The 15,705-nt window shown below is 60.4% G+C and overlaps 1 protein-coding gene across 2 annotated transcripts in view; it reads right to left on the minus strand.

Moving 5' to 3' along the window:
• The window catches only part of TNFRSF1B (TNF receptor superfamily member 1B), a 32,862-nt gene extending 17,508 nt beyond the window's left edge, over window positions 1-15,354 (minus strand). For both annotated transcript variants that reach the window (XM_032393421.1, XM_032393413.1), the window contains exon 1: window positions 15,254-15,354. In XM_032393421.1, coding sequence (XP_032249312.1) covers window positions 15,254-15,331 — 78 coding nt within the window. In that variant the 5' untranslated portion in view covers window positions 15,332-15,354. The remainder of the gene's footprint in view (window positions 1-15,253) is intronic.
• Window positions 15,355-15,705: the final 351 nt, after the last annotated feature.

Raw genomic sequence — 15,705 nt, forward strand, 5'->3', positions numbered from 1 at the left:
TTATCTGGCACCCCCGGACAGAGCAAGATGACCTGGCGGGGTGGCACAGAGGGAGACCCAGAGATTAAAGGCTAGGGGAGCCCCTAAACCAGAGAAATCATACCTTCTGCAGCCCCCTTTATACATACCATTCAACTGTGTACCAAGCATAGCAGAGGGCCTGACTCTCCCCCGTGGCCCCCGAGATGGGCCTTCCTTGCAGGCTGCAACTGTGGGGCTTCCCGAAGGGAAGGGGCCATGTCTCTCCCTCTGGCTGAGACCCCCAGAGGCAGCTGTCTGTCCCCAGAGGGCAGGGAGGGCTGCACATCCTTCTCTTGCAGCCCCCTGCCCTGCAGGGTGGCTAGCACAGGTCTCGGGGACCCGGCCCAGCACACCGTGGGCTTCATCCCCACCAGGACCCTCAGCAGTGACTAGGGAAGCCCCTCACTCACGCAGGGCTGAGAAGCACCGGGCCAGTGCAGCTCCAACAGGCAGAGAGAAACCCTCAGCCTCAGGGGCGGCCCTGGGAGGCCAGCCCTGGCTGGGGTGGGAGGATTTCCTGTCAGGGTCCAAAAGGCCTGATGGGAAAGGGCCCTACCCTGGCCAAGCCTATGTTCTCTCTCCACCCACAGGCCAAGGGTTCCTGGACAAAGGCAGGCAGCAGGACCCCCACAGCTCCCAGCCACTGCCTGGAGGCCTCCCCTCCAGGGCCTTTTCCGGTCAGAATCTTGTTATGAACACCCTTCCCTACACTTTCTCCTGCTGCTGTGTGTGATTCCAGAGCCCAGGGGCTGGCGGTGGGCAGAGGAGGTCAGCCCTCGCTTGAGCAATCTCCAGGCCTGTTTATCCTCTTGGACAGAAAAAAAAAAAAAAAACAACCACAGCCCTGTCACGGCTTAACAATGAGGAACAGAAAGCCCCTCTGCAGAGCGGGACAAAAGGTCACTCCCTCCCTCTACTGTGGAGCTCCCCAGAGCAGAGGCCCTGCCGACCCACAGCCCCAGGAGCCCCAGGAGCCGGCCTCAGGTCACCTCAGGAGCCACATGGGCCAGGGGTCTCTGGATGTCCCCAGAGCGGGGCAAACAGGCTCTGGGGAACGCGGGGCTACAGAAGCTTCTAGATCCTTTGGCTGGTGTTGGGGAGTCTCAGACTCACATATCACCCACCTGCAGGGAGCTCTGACATTTTAAAATGAGGAAATAAATTGGATAGTACTCAATTTACTCAGCAGTTTAGCAAACCCAATCTTCCAAAATACAAGGTCCCTAGGTGAAAATCTGGAAATCACTGATGACTCTTAACCATAACAGGGGAGGCAATCTGTGACCCAGTGTGGGGATGGGGGACTGGAGAGAAGACGGATGGGTGGGTGGATGGGCAAATGGATGGATGGGATTGGTAAATAAGGGGCGGAGAGGAAAATAGATGAAAGGAGGGTGGGAGAGAGGGGGGAAGTAGGGAGGGAGGGATGAAGGGGAGGGAGGAGAGGGGTGGGGAGACAGAGAAGGAGGGATGCACTGGGCCAGGCCGCAGGCACTTTATGGAACCCTACTTCCGCCCCCAAAAGCAGGTGGGCGTGTGCCCATCTCACAGCTGACGGAGATCAAGTCATTTGTCTGAGGTCATCCAAGAAGGATGGGGTGGAGTTGGGATGTGACTCTTGTCCTGGTCCCGCTGGAGAAATCCTTGGTCCCCTCCTCAGGACAGCTGAAGGAGCCAGCTCCTCGTCCCTGGGTCACTGCAGCGCCACCGCCCCAGGTCATCTACCTCCTCACCACGCAGGGACTGGGGCCCTGGCTCAACAGGTTCTGTCTGTCACTCGGGCTCTTTCTCACACACACACACACACACACACACACACACACACACACCAGTGCAGGGGACCCCTCTCGGCCTCAGGCCACCATCCTCTGACCTCAGCTCTGACCTGGTTTCCCAGGGGACCCCCCAGGAACCTCAGAACAGGCCGGTCTTCCACAGCCCACAGGGACATTGGCCACCTGAGACCTGGCTCCTCCCAGAACTGCCTGTGTCACTGGGCTCCTGAGAGGACCCGTCCTCAGGCTTGGCTTTGCCAAGCGCTGGAAGGATGCATGGGAGCCCAGGAAAAGGAGGACGGGGCCCAGAAGTGGGGGCAGGATGGAGGTGCAGCCGCCGGGGGCCAGCAGGGGCCTCAGATGCCGCATCTCAGCGACCTCCCATTTCATGGTGGAGAAAGTCAGGGACAAGAGTGGAAACGTTCATTCATTCAACAAACGTACCAAACACTTGCCGATCCAGGTGCTGGGCATTACTGTATTGACTATATCCCAGTCCCTGCCCCTCCTGGGGCCAGAAGGCATCGGGAGAACGGGTTTGGCGTGTCGTAGGCCCCGCCAGGAGGAGGCCGGGAGGAGGCCGGGAGGAGGCCAGGCAGCTAGGCAGAGTGGCAGGGGCCAGGGTAAGGGCACCGGACACAGACACAGCGCAGCTCCCCCTCCCAGGGCTCGCTCCAAGCCAGGCGTCGTGCACGCCTCACCACCCCACTGAGTCCTCATCCCAGCCCTGTGAGGTCAGCACTGTTACTAATCTCAAGTCACAGATGGAAAATGTGCCTCATATGGTCTCCTCGCCTCCAGCCCTGTTTCCTCCCCGGCATCAAGCTGGTGTCTTCATCTCCCCTCTCCCCCTCCATGGAAGACTGGACTTCAACGCCCCTGGGCTCATCCAGAGGTCTCCCTGTCCTACTCAGGCACTCCCTCTATGGTGGGCAATAAACTGGCTTCTCTGTGCCTCAGTTTCCTTGTCTGGAAAATAGCGCTGTGGGCCTGCTTGATGCTCTAAGCCCCTTCCAGCTCTGGCTTCTCAATGACGGGTGTCAGGAAGCTCAGGCCCCTCCACAGACCTCAGAGGACTGGGTGGGTGAGTGGGTGGCCCGCCCACATGAGAGGCGGAAAGACTGAATGAGCTGGGAGGTGGGGTGGGGGTGTGAGGCCAGGCTGAAAGTGGGTCCGGGGAGGGGCTCGCAGGCCCCCGCCTCCGCCCCTCATTCCTCCTCCCAGGGTGAGGGCAGCCTGTGCAGGTGGCCTCTGGGAGAAGAGGGACCCGAGATGTAGAAGCCGGCAATCACGGGAGGAACACTAGACTGAGGTTAGAGCGTCTGCGTGCACACGCTGGTCCTGGGTGACTTGCGGGTGTCACTTACCCTCTTGGAGCCTCTACACTGTCACCTGTAAAATGGCGACACAAGGCCTTGCCCTGCCTCCTCCTGGAGCTGTTGTAGGAACAAAGGCAGGGGGTCTGAACTCAGGTTCATCACCTGCTCCCAGGCTCCCAGGGGGGCCCACGGGGGAGCCCTCAGGGTCTGCAAAGGCCCTGAGTTGTAGACTTGTGTCAGACAGAATATTAGAACTGGCTCCTTCTGCTTGGTTTCAGCTAAAAATGGACGAGGTGAGGACAAGACTCTGGGCAGCAAGTTGCCCGGGGCCTGGGCGGTGCCAGATGGCTCATGTGGGCCTTGCAAAGGAGGGGTTCCCTCCCACCTTGAGGCCAAGTGTGGGGAAGCTGACCTGTGACCCTTGGAGTTACAGGGTCACCCATGGGCTAACCCCAGGCCTAGTCCTCGAGGAGCTAAAGTCAGGAGACCGTGGCAGGCCAGCCGCCACGACAGCGGGGTGGAGGCCTCACTGGGGCAGAGAGAGAGAGTCCCACGGGCCAGACGTGAGCTTCCTGGGGTCATTGCCTCAGGTGGTCTCAAAGGCTTCGCTCCAGGGGAACACCTGCAGGGGTGGCAGGACCCCAAAATAAAGAGCCTGGGTGAGTGGCCAAAACCCAGGGACACAGTGTCCAGGAGAAGGGACAGTAACATGGCGGTGAGTTCCTGAAAGCAAGTGAGCCTCAGAGACCTGCTGGGGCCAAAGCCATGGTCAGACGAGAGTCACCTGGGGAGTCAGGCATGCCTTTTCCTGCCCGCTGCCCCCTCCCCTCCTGACCGCCTCCCCACTCACTCTGGCCCTGGAGGGACGGGGAGGAAGAACCAGTTCAAGGTGGACACTGCCCCGGGGCCATCAGCCAGTGAGGGGCAGAGCCGGGGCGGCCTCGCCAGTCCGGGTCTGGAGTCTGAGTCCGCGCTCTCGGGGGGAACTGGGCAAAGCCTGCCCCAGATGACTTCCGTTCTTTCCCCGCTCCTGGAGCACGGCCCGGCCCCGCATGTACCCCGAGGTGGCGGCCCTCTGTCCCTTCTCCTATTTATAAATAGACAGTGAGAGAGCGGAAGGCAAAGCAGGGCAGGCCCGGGCAAGGAGAAGCGGCTCCACCAGGCAATGTCTCCCCAGAGCACTACAACTCCGCACGGAGCCTTCTGCTCTTCCTGCCACCGTTAGCGCAACATCTTTGGGGTCTTCAAGGCTTTCGAATTTTCTGGAGACCCTTCACCGCCGCCCGAGCTTAGATGCCGGTATCGTTGGGAAGGGGTCACAGCCCTGGCCTCCCCCAGGAGCACCGCTGGGTGCGGGGAGAGCGCAGGAAGGGGAGAAGGTGGGAAGAGGCCCCAGGGAGAAGCTTCAGGCTTTGGGGAATAGCCTGCGCCTCTCAAACCGACCCTTTTCACAGAGCCAGAAAGACAGCGAGACTGTGCAGACCCTGGGGAAACGCCTACTGTCTACACACAGCACCGGGCACCGCACGCATTCTCCCCTTTATTCCTGCACCAACGCAAGGAGATCGCTATTACCCCATTTTAGGGAGGCAGCGATAGAGGCCTCGGGAGATTCCATACTAAGTCCAAGAACAGGTAGCAAGTAGCAGACGGGAGCGCGTCCCAGCCACGTCTGCCTCCGTGTCCTTGGACAGTTTTACACCTTGTGGTCTTGTCCCGCTCCTTCGTTTTATAGAAGAGGGGCCCCGAGAGGGACAGTGACCCCTCTGAGAACACTCAGTGAGCAAGGCACGGGTGGAAGCAGTGACTCTCCCAGAAGGGTCTCCAGGGTCCCAGGGCCAGAGGCCACAGCCATGGGGAGGGGCGGAGGCGTCTGCGAAGGACCCCGGGACCCCCACACAGGCGGAAGCCATCTTCGGGCAATAGAGAAACCCCATCATTTGCATGGCAGCCCCTGGGGCCCTGCGATAGGGCGGGAGGCGGCAGAGCCATCTGGGGCTCCATCTTGGGGGGCTCGTGGGAGCCCCGGGGACGGCGGCAGGGGGCGCAGCCACATCAGGCCAGGCCGACCTGGGGGCGCCGCTGGGGCCGGGGCAGCGGAGGCTCGTCTGCCGTCATGGACAGCAACGGCATCCGCGTCAGGCAAGACGGACCACATCACAGGCGGCAGCCCAGGGGTGACACATCCCACTCTTGGCCTCCTCCTGTGATGTCGCTTTAGAAGTGAGCCAGGGGCAGACAGGAAGCCTGGGCTGGTATCCGGTCTGGGGGCCAGGCTTTGTGCTCGGTGCCAGGGCTTGAATCTAGCAGGGTGTGGCCCCTGCCCCCCGAGGAGCTAGTAGCAGAGGGCACCCCTTTCCATCCCTCCACCCCCCCACACGCACCGGCCTGTCCTGTCGGCGTGGCCTCCTCAGTGTCCCTGGCTCCTGTCTCCCACCCTCGGTGTCTCCCGCCAGCTACAGCCTCCTCCCTCTTGGTCCCCAGGCCTTCCAGATGGACCCGACGCCACCTTCCTACAGCCAAGTCTGGCCCGGTTTAAACCATCAGCTCCACTGCCCTCAGGCCCGAGCTCAACGTCCCCAGCTTGGGGCCCCTGCAGCATCCCAGCCACGGCCTCCCACACAGGGCAGCATCTGGCTCCTTGCCTCTCCCCCACCCGCCGCCGACACCGTCACTCCCGCTGTTCCCTTGCCCGAACATCCTGACCCCCCACCCACTCCCCCACACCCCAGGCTAACTCTCCTGCTTCTTTCAAGAGTCCTCTCCACTCTCACCCTAGGGAAACCTTCTCCGAACTCCCAGATGGGGCCAGAGGTCCCTCCCGAGGGCCCCAGGGACAACCTGGGTCGATCTCTATACTGCCCAGACCGCTTTTTGGTTCATTATTTGTTCTGTAGGGTCTGCCCCTCAAAGACAGGCTCCATGCCCCTCTCTGCACGCTGTAATAGGAGCTCTGAGCCAGACACCCGGTTTTAACCCCAGCTCTGCCATCCTGCAGCCTCGGTTCTGTCATCTATAAAATGGGGACAAACACAGTGCCCACCACATAGGGCCATTATGATTCACCGGCAGTAAGAGCCAAGCGTGACTTGCAGGGTTTTTATTACTCATTGCTCTAGGCCCAGGACACAGGACACAGCAGGTGCCTAATAGATGCTGAATTGTTTAACAGAAGCAAAAGTCTTTGTTTTCAGTTAGTTGAAATGAGTTGGAGCCAACATGAGAACGGGGCAGGAAATGGCTCACAGAGAGAGAAGGAGATGTCTGTCCTTAGTTGGGGGAGACCAACTGGCAGCTTTCAGATAAGAGTCCCTCCCAGCCACAGCGACCACCATTACATCCAGGTGGTGGTTTACGTGCAGAGGTCTGGAGCCCGACCGCCTGGGGTGGAACCTTGGTGCTGCCTCCAGTGAGCTGAGAGCCTGAACACAGAGCTGAACCCCTGTGCCTCCGCTGCCTCTCCTATAAAATGGGGGTAGTGATGGTCCCCCTCCCCAGGGGGCTGTGAGGGCTGAGGGCTCAGGGAAGGCATGAGACCCTTGCCTGGCCCCGTGAGGCACCCCTGGATGTCAGCCCCAGCCCCAATGGGAAGTGACAGAGACACTTCATCCCCACCTTACCGAGGGGGGAAAAGCGAAGCACAGAGAGGAGCGCAAGGTCACTGGCTACTCTGGCAGCAGAGCGAGGCCCCCCAGAAATCCTGCCCCCCGCCAGTCGGGGGCACATCGCATCTCACACTACACCTGGGATGAGTGGGTCAGCAGAAGCCCAGGTGACCGAGGCCAGGGTCACCCCATGGCTCCCCATGACAGCTCCAGGAACACAGGGGGCTGACAAGGACCAGGATCACCTGGCTCCGGCTGGGGCAGGGCTGAAGGCAGACGTGCCTTGTGTTTCAGGATGGGACAGAGAGAGACAGCTCCTCTTCCTCCTGAGTACCTCTGTCCCCACTAGGTCTTGGGTCCAGTCCAAAGGCCCCTTTTCCTCCCTGAAGCCTTCAAGCCTTCCTTCCTTTTCTGCTGCAACCCCCTCAGCCCAGGGCTCTGGCTTCAATGATTACACTCTACCTCATCTGGCCTGCCCGCCAAGGCCAGAGTGACCTTCCTACTATACTCTGCTCTAGTCACTCCCTTGCTCCAAAACTATCAGTGGCTCCCTATTGCCTCAACCCCAGCTAGGCGGTGAGGATGGTGCTGAATTCAGACTCCTCCCTTATTAGCCAGCAGCATGAGAGTTTGTTTGTTTAAGAAATGAGGTTAATAAACATCAATCTTTTCATCCACAGACAGTACACATTTTGGGGGGCCTGTTGTGAGGAGTAAGTGAAATAAGACACATAAAGTGTTGGGCGCCTGGGTGGCTCAGTCGGTGAAGCGTCTGCTTTCGTTCCACTCAGGTCATGATCTCAGGGCCCTGGGATCGAGCCCCGCATCAGTCGCCCCGAGCAGGGAGCCTGCTTCCCCCTCTCCCTCTGTCCCTGCCTCGTGTTCCCTCTCTTGCTCTCAAATAAATAAATAAAATCTTAAAAAAAAAAAAAGAAAAAAGAAGACATGTAAAGTGTCTAGTAAACACTCCCCAAATCATAGGTGTTCCCACTTTCTAATGGGATCTTTACATTTTTTACTACTCGCATTCCCCGGCCCCAAACAGCTGACGGCCTCCTGTGCCATCACCGTGCCTCACGAGGCTTGAGCTCCCTCTAGGACAGTCTAGCTACTGTCCCCTGCCATTCCCACCGCCATGCCTCCCTCCACACCACTCCCCCTCCGGTGCCCACTCATCCCCATCCTGCCCACCCTCGGGGCTCAGCTTTTAAAGGGATCCCTGTGTGGTCATTGCAGGAGGAGGACCTGGAAGAGGACAGGATGGGGGGGGGGCAGAGCCAGGGAAGTGACAAGAAAAGATGGGAGCAGTGACGAAGGGGCCAGGCCTGGAAGAGAGTGAAGCCATCCGGGGTGGGGGGTGATGGCCGTGAGGCGGGGGAGGGGGGCTCCGGACCGCTGGGAGCGCAGGACCCGAAGGAGCAGGAGGCTGCAGCCGCAGGCAACCAGGCGCAGCGGGACGAGCCGCAGCTGGAGTCTCTGCGAGTGGCAGACAGAAGCCCCGGACTGCGGGTCAGCAGGAGGAAGGACAGACAGGGGTGCCCAGGATGCCGGTGTGCAGGCTGCTAACTGAGGTAAAGTGCTGGGAGCCCTTCCCAGGAGAGTCCCTGTCAAGTCCAGACGGGGGCCAGAACCGCACTCCACCCTCTACCCAAAGCCACGCCCCCACCCCTGCACCACCTCCCCCAGTCTAACACTTGGGGCCAAAGGACTCTAAGGCAGGGGTGGGCAAGGTCCTCACTGATCTCAATGTCCAGGGAGGGCAGCTGAGCCAGGGCCAGACCCCCAGCTCGCAGCCTCATGCTCCAGACCCTCCTGCAGCCTCTGGCATCTCTCCTCATAGGCATCTGACAAGGCCTCCCATGGACGGTCCAGAAGATACCGGTCCACAGGCTGCCTGTCCCCAGATCCCTCCCTGCTCCACTCCCCGCCCCCCGCCCAGGCCCACTCAATTCCCTGAACCCGTGGCCACAGCAGCCATACCCACTCAAGGCCAAGCTCAGAGTGAAACAGATGGGTGGGCCACTGTCTGGACAGCAAAGGAAAACAAACAAAAGCCCCTGGGGATTTCTACCCTGTCTCTGGTCGGAGCCGCTGGGTCAACCCAGGGCCCGGCTCCGAAGCCGGGGACAGAGCAGCGGTTTGCCGGCTCCAGAAACAGACTCAGCCGGTGGCTCGTGAAGTCAGTCCGCATTCCACACTGCCCATCTTCCCCAGGCGTGTCCACTGGGCGTCTGCTACCAAAGCAGGGAGGGTGGCAGCCACCTGGGGACTGGGAGGTGGGTCCTGCAGCCTCCCTCCGTGCCCACGTGCATCACTTGGTGTAAAAGAGCTGGCTGATGGGCCTTCTCGTTCTAGAAAGCAAACCAACAGTCTAGTGATCATAAACCTGCACAGATGACACCTGAGACATGGCCTGTCCCCCCCCGCCCCCCGCAAAGGAGACGTGGAGGCTCAGAGACGTAGGGCAGTATCCCAGTCGGCGAGAAAGCAGGGCAGAGGCAGGACCACAGCGGCAGTTGCCCCCCCACTCGGCTCCCCCCGCACGGCTCACATTTGGGGCAGAAGGAAATCTACTCTTCCGAACCCCAGTCAGTAAACAGACACTTCCTCCTACTGGGTGCGCAACCCGAGAACCCCAAACCACAGTGACGTCACTACCCCCACCCGTGACCTCACAACACACCACAGTGGAAAATGACCACGGGCCCCACAGGGGTGGGCCCTGGGCTTCAGCGTCCCAGCCCCACTGTCGACAGCTCGGCAGAGGGGGACAGATGCCCACAGCCCTGGGCTGTAAAGGGGGCCGGCAGGACTCAGAACCAGCAGGGAGGGCTGTGTGCCCATCACAGGTGACAAATGGCTTCTTCGAGGAAACCGTCACTCCCCACCCCGGCTTCCTTGAAGCTGTGGGTTCTCAGAGAGAAGGCCTTGCAGTGGATGCCCACAGCACTGCCTTACCCACAGTCTGGGGCCCCAGTGGGTCTGGCTTCTGAACTTTACGAAGGGGCAGGGAGGCAGGAAACCCATGAATCCTGTTCTGCCCGAAGGTTCTGCGTCTGGCCTCGGAAGCAAGCGGACAGGCAGCCAGGAATTCTGGATGCCAGTGGTGCGTGAGTCAAGGACATCATTCCAGGCTCAGCAAGTGGGACTGAGGTCAGCAGGAAGGCACTCTGGGAAGCCAAGATATTAACAGTGGGGAAGCGCTGGGCTCTCCTTCCTGGGAAAATTTCTGGAACCCCTCACCCCTCAGTCTATGGCCTTTGTCAAGCATATGCAAAGCTGGCACTTTCCCAACATTCCAAAGACACTGTTGGGATCAGTGGTGCGAGGTTTTATGGAGGGGGATGCTGAGCCCCAGGGAAGCTAAGTAACCCGAGCAAGGTCACACAGCAAGCCAGGGAACTCTGCTCTCCTGACACCCAGGCCAGCGCTCCTTCCTGCTGTCTCGGCAGTCCCTTGGAGGCTGGAGAAAGGACAGCATGGCCTCAGGGGATCCTCCACAGGGCGTTCCCTTCTCAGGGTTACAAGTAAACAGAACTTTGGGATCACAGAGGTTAGAAATGAAAGAGATTTTAGAGATAGCCCGGAAGGCCCATCTTGCAGGTGGGGAAGCTGAGGCCATTAGACCCCCCTATACTGTACCAGGTGTGCCCCCTCGCTCACCTGCAAATGACACAGAACACCTGTAACTCATGAACGGAGCAGGGGTGTGATTCCCTGACCACCCCCCAGCCGTGGCCACATGCTAGGGTCCGCCCAGCGAGGGGCATCGGGGCAGGAAAGACAGCCAGGAAAAGGCAGGCAGAATGAGAGCTGCGTTCAGGGACATTGGGCAGAAGCTCTGGGCAGCCGGAGGTCTGCCACCCACACCCAGGGGCCCCATGGCTCAGAGACAGAGACTCTGACTCCACGGTGGTCCCCGCCTCAGCCCGAGCACCGCCCCATGACCCAGAGTCAGGTCAGGCCCCGCAAAACCACAAATGCTCAACTAGCCACCAGGGAGCTTGTATGGCCTATGAAGCACTTTTAACCCTGAGGTTAAGCCAGGGAGGTGGGGGTTGTACCCATTTTACAGATGGGAACACAGAGACCCCCAGAGACAGAACGACTTGCCAACAACACACGGCCTGTAAACAGCAGCGTAAGGATCTGTCTGTTCTGAGACTTGGGCCCTTCCCCTAAGTCATCAATAGTGCTTCCCCCTGGCCCGCCAGAGTGGCCGGAACTGGGAGCGGTGGCATCTCTACTCTGTTCCCGTTCCCCTGGTGGCACTCCTCTCTCCTCCCTAACCCCCAGCTTCCCTCCCTGCCTGCTTCTGGGCAAGTCACATGCCTACCGGGGCCCTGAGTCATTGCCCATGGGTGGCCCCGTCACGAGCTCGGGTGGGGAAGTGGGGGACAGGAGGAAGCACTTTAGGGAGAGCACCCCTAGGCTCGGCAGACCCAAGCTCAACATGAAGAGGAGCCCAGAGAAATACCCGAGACAGGGAGACACGCTGGAACCCAGCCCTGCCATCACTGGCTTTTCACAGTCTTCTGTCTCATCCATAAAACAGGGCCATGATAAAGGTCAAAGGAATATTGTTGCTCATTTAGTCAGTACTTTTTTGCACCTACTACATGCCAGGCCCTATTCTAAGCCAGGGGTCCTCAACCAGGGCAATTTCTCCCCCAGGGGACATTTAGCAATACTTGGTGACATTTTTAATTGTCACACAACGAAAGGGGGACTAATAGCGGCATCAAGTGGGTAGAAGCCAGGCATGCTGCTAAACACCCTACAATACACAGGACGGCCCCACAACAACTACTGGATGTCAGGAGCGCTAGGAACCCTGTTCTAGGCTGCGAGTCTACAGCGGCGAGCAGGTCCCTGCCCTCACCATGCTCACATTCCAGGAGGAAGATGCAATGAAAATGAAAGAAACAGAACAGGTGATGGGTGTTATATAAGAAAACAAAGCAGGTCAGGGAGGGAGAGCACCCAGTAGGGAGCTTTTTTTAGGCAGGATGGTCAGAAAAGGGCTCTCTGAGAAGAATTCATCTGAGCAAAAAGAAGTGGAGTGAATGAGACTAGGTGATATCAGCAGGAGGAGCTTTCAAGATGAAGGGCAAGGCAAGTGCAAAGGCCCTGAGGCAGGTGTGTGGGGGGCACGCCTAAGGACCAGAAAAGCAGCCAGTGTGGCATAAAACTGAGAACTAGTGCTAAATGTCACACACACACACACACACACACACACGTACCATGGTTGGCATCAAAATCCCACCCGTGCTCTGCACTGGATGGTCAGGACCATAAACCACCTCCCAGTCCTGGGGAGGAATAGTGCTCCAGGAGCCCCTGGCTCAGGCTCCAGGATGGCAGTGAGGGTCACTACCCGACCTAAAAATGCCAGGCAGGTTCTCAGCCGTCTCTGCTATAATGCCTTTCACACCCACTTGGCTCTGTGAGGAGAGCGAGGTGGGAAATACTTTCCATGTCCACAGACAGGAAAACGGAGGCTCACTAACTTGGCCCGGATCCCAAGGGCAGGTAGGGGCAGAGCCCAGGTCTGTGACCATTGGCGATGTGGCTCCTGGAGGGCTGGAGCCGGGTCATGGGCATCTCGAGGTCCCCAGAGCCCAGCACTAGTGGGCCTGGAGCAGGTGTCCATGAATGCTGGGGGAATGAATGAATGGCACACATCGGGGTGCCTGGCCGCCTGCCCACTGCCCTCTGATGGAGTGCCCCACCACCAGGCCACATCCTCAGTCAGCACCCAGGTCCCCCTCTGGGATGTCAGGCTGGGGGCAAAGGAACATCCTGGGACAGCAGGTACACTGCTCACACATCTCCACACCAAAGGCCATCATCCCCAGGCCAGGCTGGGAGCCCCAACCTCTCCCCTTAACTCGAGCTGGCCCCGGACCCCTGCGTAATGAAGAGGCAAGTGGTGAGCCCTCAGCCTCAAGACTTTGCAGTGGGAGGTGGGCCCGACCCCATCCCCAGCAACGAGCAGCCAGACAGCCAGACGGCTGGGGACCCTGCCCACCCCCATCAGAGGGCACCGAGTGCTCACCTACCCTGCCGGCTTTCCTGCCGAATGAATGAATGACTGGATGAAGGAACCATGCATTCTACACCAGCCAGTTTTTAAAGGAGCAAAAGCCCTAATGGCAGTGAGTCTGCCACACCGGCAGCCAGCTCGGGTCTCCTGGGGGCTCCTTCTGCGACTACAGAGTCACAGCCAACATTCCTGAGGACACAGTGAGTGTGTGGAACCTGGCGGGGGCAGGAGGGGCATCCAGACACGGGGTGGGGGGGAGGCGGGGGGGGGGGTTATAGAGAAAGGAGCTCTGCATTCAGGCGGACATGCGTTCAAATCCCCACATCCCCCGCCCCGCCCGCAGCTCTACAATCCTGGGAAATGGCACAGCCTCTCTGGGGCTCAGCTTCCACATCTCCAAATGTGAACCACAGCATCCCCCTTTTAGGAGTTGCTGTAAGGAAGCTTCCAGTGAGGTTCTGTACGGAAGGCCTAGGACAGTGCCTGGCACTTCGTTCCCAAAAAAAGGAGCTCCTGTGGTACTAACAAGGACGAGGAGGACCCCACAGGCCCTGCACTCCAGGAAATTTCCACCTGTTGAGGTAGACAAGACACAACTAGATTAAAAAGCAGAACAGAGTCTGTCCTTGGGAGGAACAAAAAGCCAAAGATGCAATCCAGCTGGGAGAATGAGGAAAGGTTTTCCAGGAGAGGGGAGGCATGTGGGAAAGGCCCTGAAGGAGGAGGCAAGGGGAGGGCCATGAGAAGGGGACAGCTCAATGACCCTATTTCACTGGATGTGGGGTACGGATGCAGAGAGGTGGCAGAAAGAACCCAGACCCTTGACTCACTCCAACCTGGGACACTGGGGGGAATTTCTGCCTCCACCACTGGGAGACATAGGAGGCTTCTCAGGCAGGAACAGAGGAGCGAGGCCACCAAGGAAGATCAGTGGGAGAGGCGGCAGGGTCCAGGAAACCAGCCCCAAGGCTGTGGAGATAGTCCTGGGGGGACGGAACATGCTGGTCAGGAGGGCTGGGAAGTGAGAGACATGGGGGACCCCTCACACTACTCCAGGACTCGGGCCTGGTGTCCCACAGAAAAGCCCTGTACCTCTTCCCCGGGGGGGCTCCCAGGACTCCAGGGTTCACCAGCGCAGGACAACACCCCTCAAGGCCTGAGTCTGTGACTTGATCCTGCGTTCAGGCTCTCAGAGCTGGGACTCTCTCCTGACCCTCCCCTGTTTTCAGGACAACCTCTGGGGCAGCCCCCCAGGATATATCCTGGCACCCCCTGCGGGTGAGTCAATCCTGTTCTGACAGCCTCCATCCTCTGCCCTCAAGAAATGGACTCTGAAGTTGCCTCTAGTCGCAGCCAGTGAATCACTTTACGTTACCGCATCAGCCAATGTCACCTGCCACCCTCCTCCCGGCAAGACGTTCACCTGAGTCGGCACACCACAGTGTGGATAAGCTCAAGAGGAAGGGACGAAGGCACACCTCCTCCCCAGTCAGGGCAGGCGGGGTGGAAGGGGAAATGCCCCCCTTTAAAGGAAGAGCGCCCCATGCCCGTCCATGAAATACAAGTTCTCCGAGGCTCTGTTTGCCTCCTTTGTGAAATGGGGTTACTCTATCTTACCAGACTATGGAGACAGCCAAAGAAGGCAAAATATGAGCAATCCCTTTGCAGACTCTACCTTGCTACTGTGGTGGGTGCAGGTAATATTGACCAGCACCTCTGGGGCCTCTGCTTACTCCATGTTCCTGGAGTCCCTCAGCCCCGTCTGTCTTTGGTAACCAGCCCAGAAGTCCTCTCTCACCTCCTGTGTCCCCAGAGCTCAGCCCAGGAGAACCCGAAGACACTGTCTCCTCCCCATTACCCAGAGCCCACAGAGAACAGGCTCTGAAATGGTCGCCGGACACCCCAAGTCGGTCCTGGGGAGGGGGTCGGTGCAACGAGCACGGGAACAGCCCGCGGTCCTCCCGTGCCCTTATTAGGCGCTTACTGCACACCTGACCCTGTTCTTTCAGGCGCGCAACCCCGGTATTTCTAAGAAAGAGGAAAACCATAGGCCAGAGGAGGAGTAAGTCTGAAGAGGGTGCCGGCGTCCGCCGTGGGGACAGCGCCCCAGTACGGAACCCCCTCCCCCCCGCCGCGGCAGGCAGGCAGGGGTGTCCGAGCTGGGGTCCAGGCTCCAGCGGGGATCATCCCAGGGCCGGCCGGCCGGCCCCCAAACACCCGGGCCTGCAGGGGCGGAGGGGCCAGGCTGCGCCGCGGGCACCAGAGTTCGGGTGGCCCAAGCGCACGTGTGCCACACCGGCCTCGGGGGCCGCAGCGGGTGTCCAGGCGCGCGGGCGCCGTGCGTCTGGCCGGCGGAGGGCGGCGCCTCGGTCGCCCGGAGCCCACGCACGGCGCCCCGGGGGGAGTGGGGGGGGAGCGCGGCCGGGGCGCCCCGGGTTGGGGGGTGCGCGCCAGCCGGTGGGCGTGAGGGCCGCGCGAGTCACCCACCTGGGCCGGCACTGCGTGCCCCGCGCCCCAGAGCTGCAGTCCGACGGCCAGCGCGGCCCAGAGGGCGGCGGGCGCCATGGTGCGGGCGGCGGCGGCCGAGCGCGGGCGGGTCCGGCCGTCCCTGCCTGTCGCGCCCTCGCGCCCTCGCGCCTCCTCTCCGCGCTCCGCTGCCTCCGGCGCCTCGGACGGAAAGCGAAACCCGGCGCGCGGGCTGCCGGAGGGAGGCAGGTGGAGGGGCGGGGCGGGGCGGGGCGGGGCCTCTCCGCCACACCTCCTCCCACGCCCCCTCCCCGGCGCGCGGCCCCGCACCCTCACCCCGGCCCTCACCCCGGCTCTCACCCCGCCGCGGGGCCCAGCCGGAACCCCGGCTCCACCGACCGACCCGTGTGCCGGTCGGTCCCGCCAGCGCCAGCCACTCCCAGCCCTCGGGGACCTCTCAGCCTCCTTCTTGC

The sequence above is a fragment of the Phoca vitulina genome, unplaced genomic scaffold (genome assembly GCF_004348235.1).
Source record: "Phoca vitulina isolate PV1807 unplaced genomic scaffold, GSC_HSeal_1.0 scaffold2, whole genome shotgun sequence".
Lineage (NCBI taxonomy): Eukaryota > Metazoa > Chordata > Mammalia > Carnivora > Phocidae > Phoca > Phoca vitulina.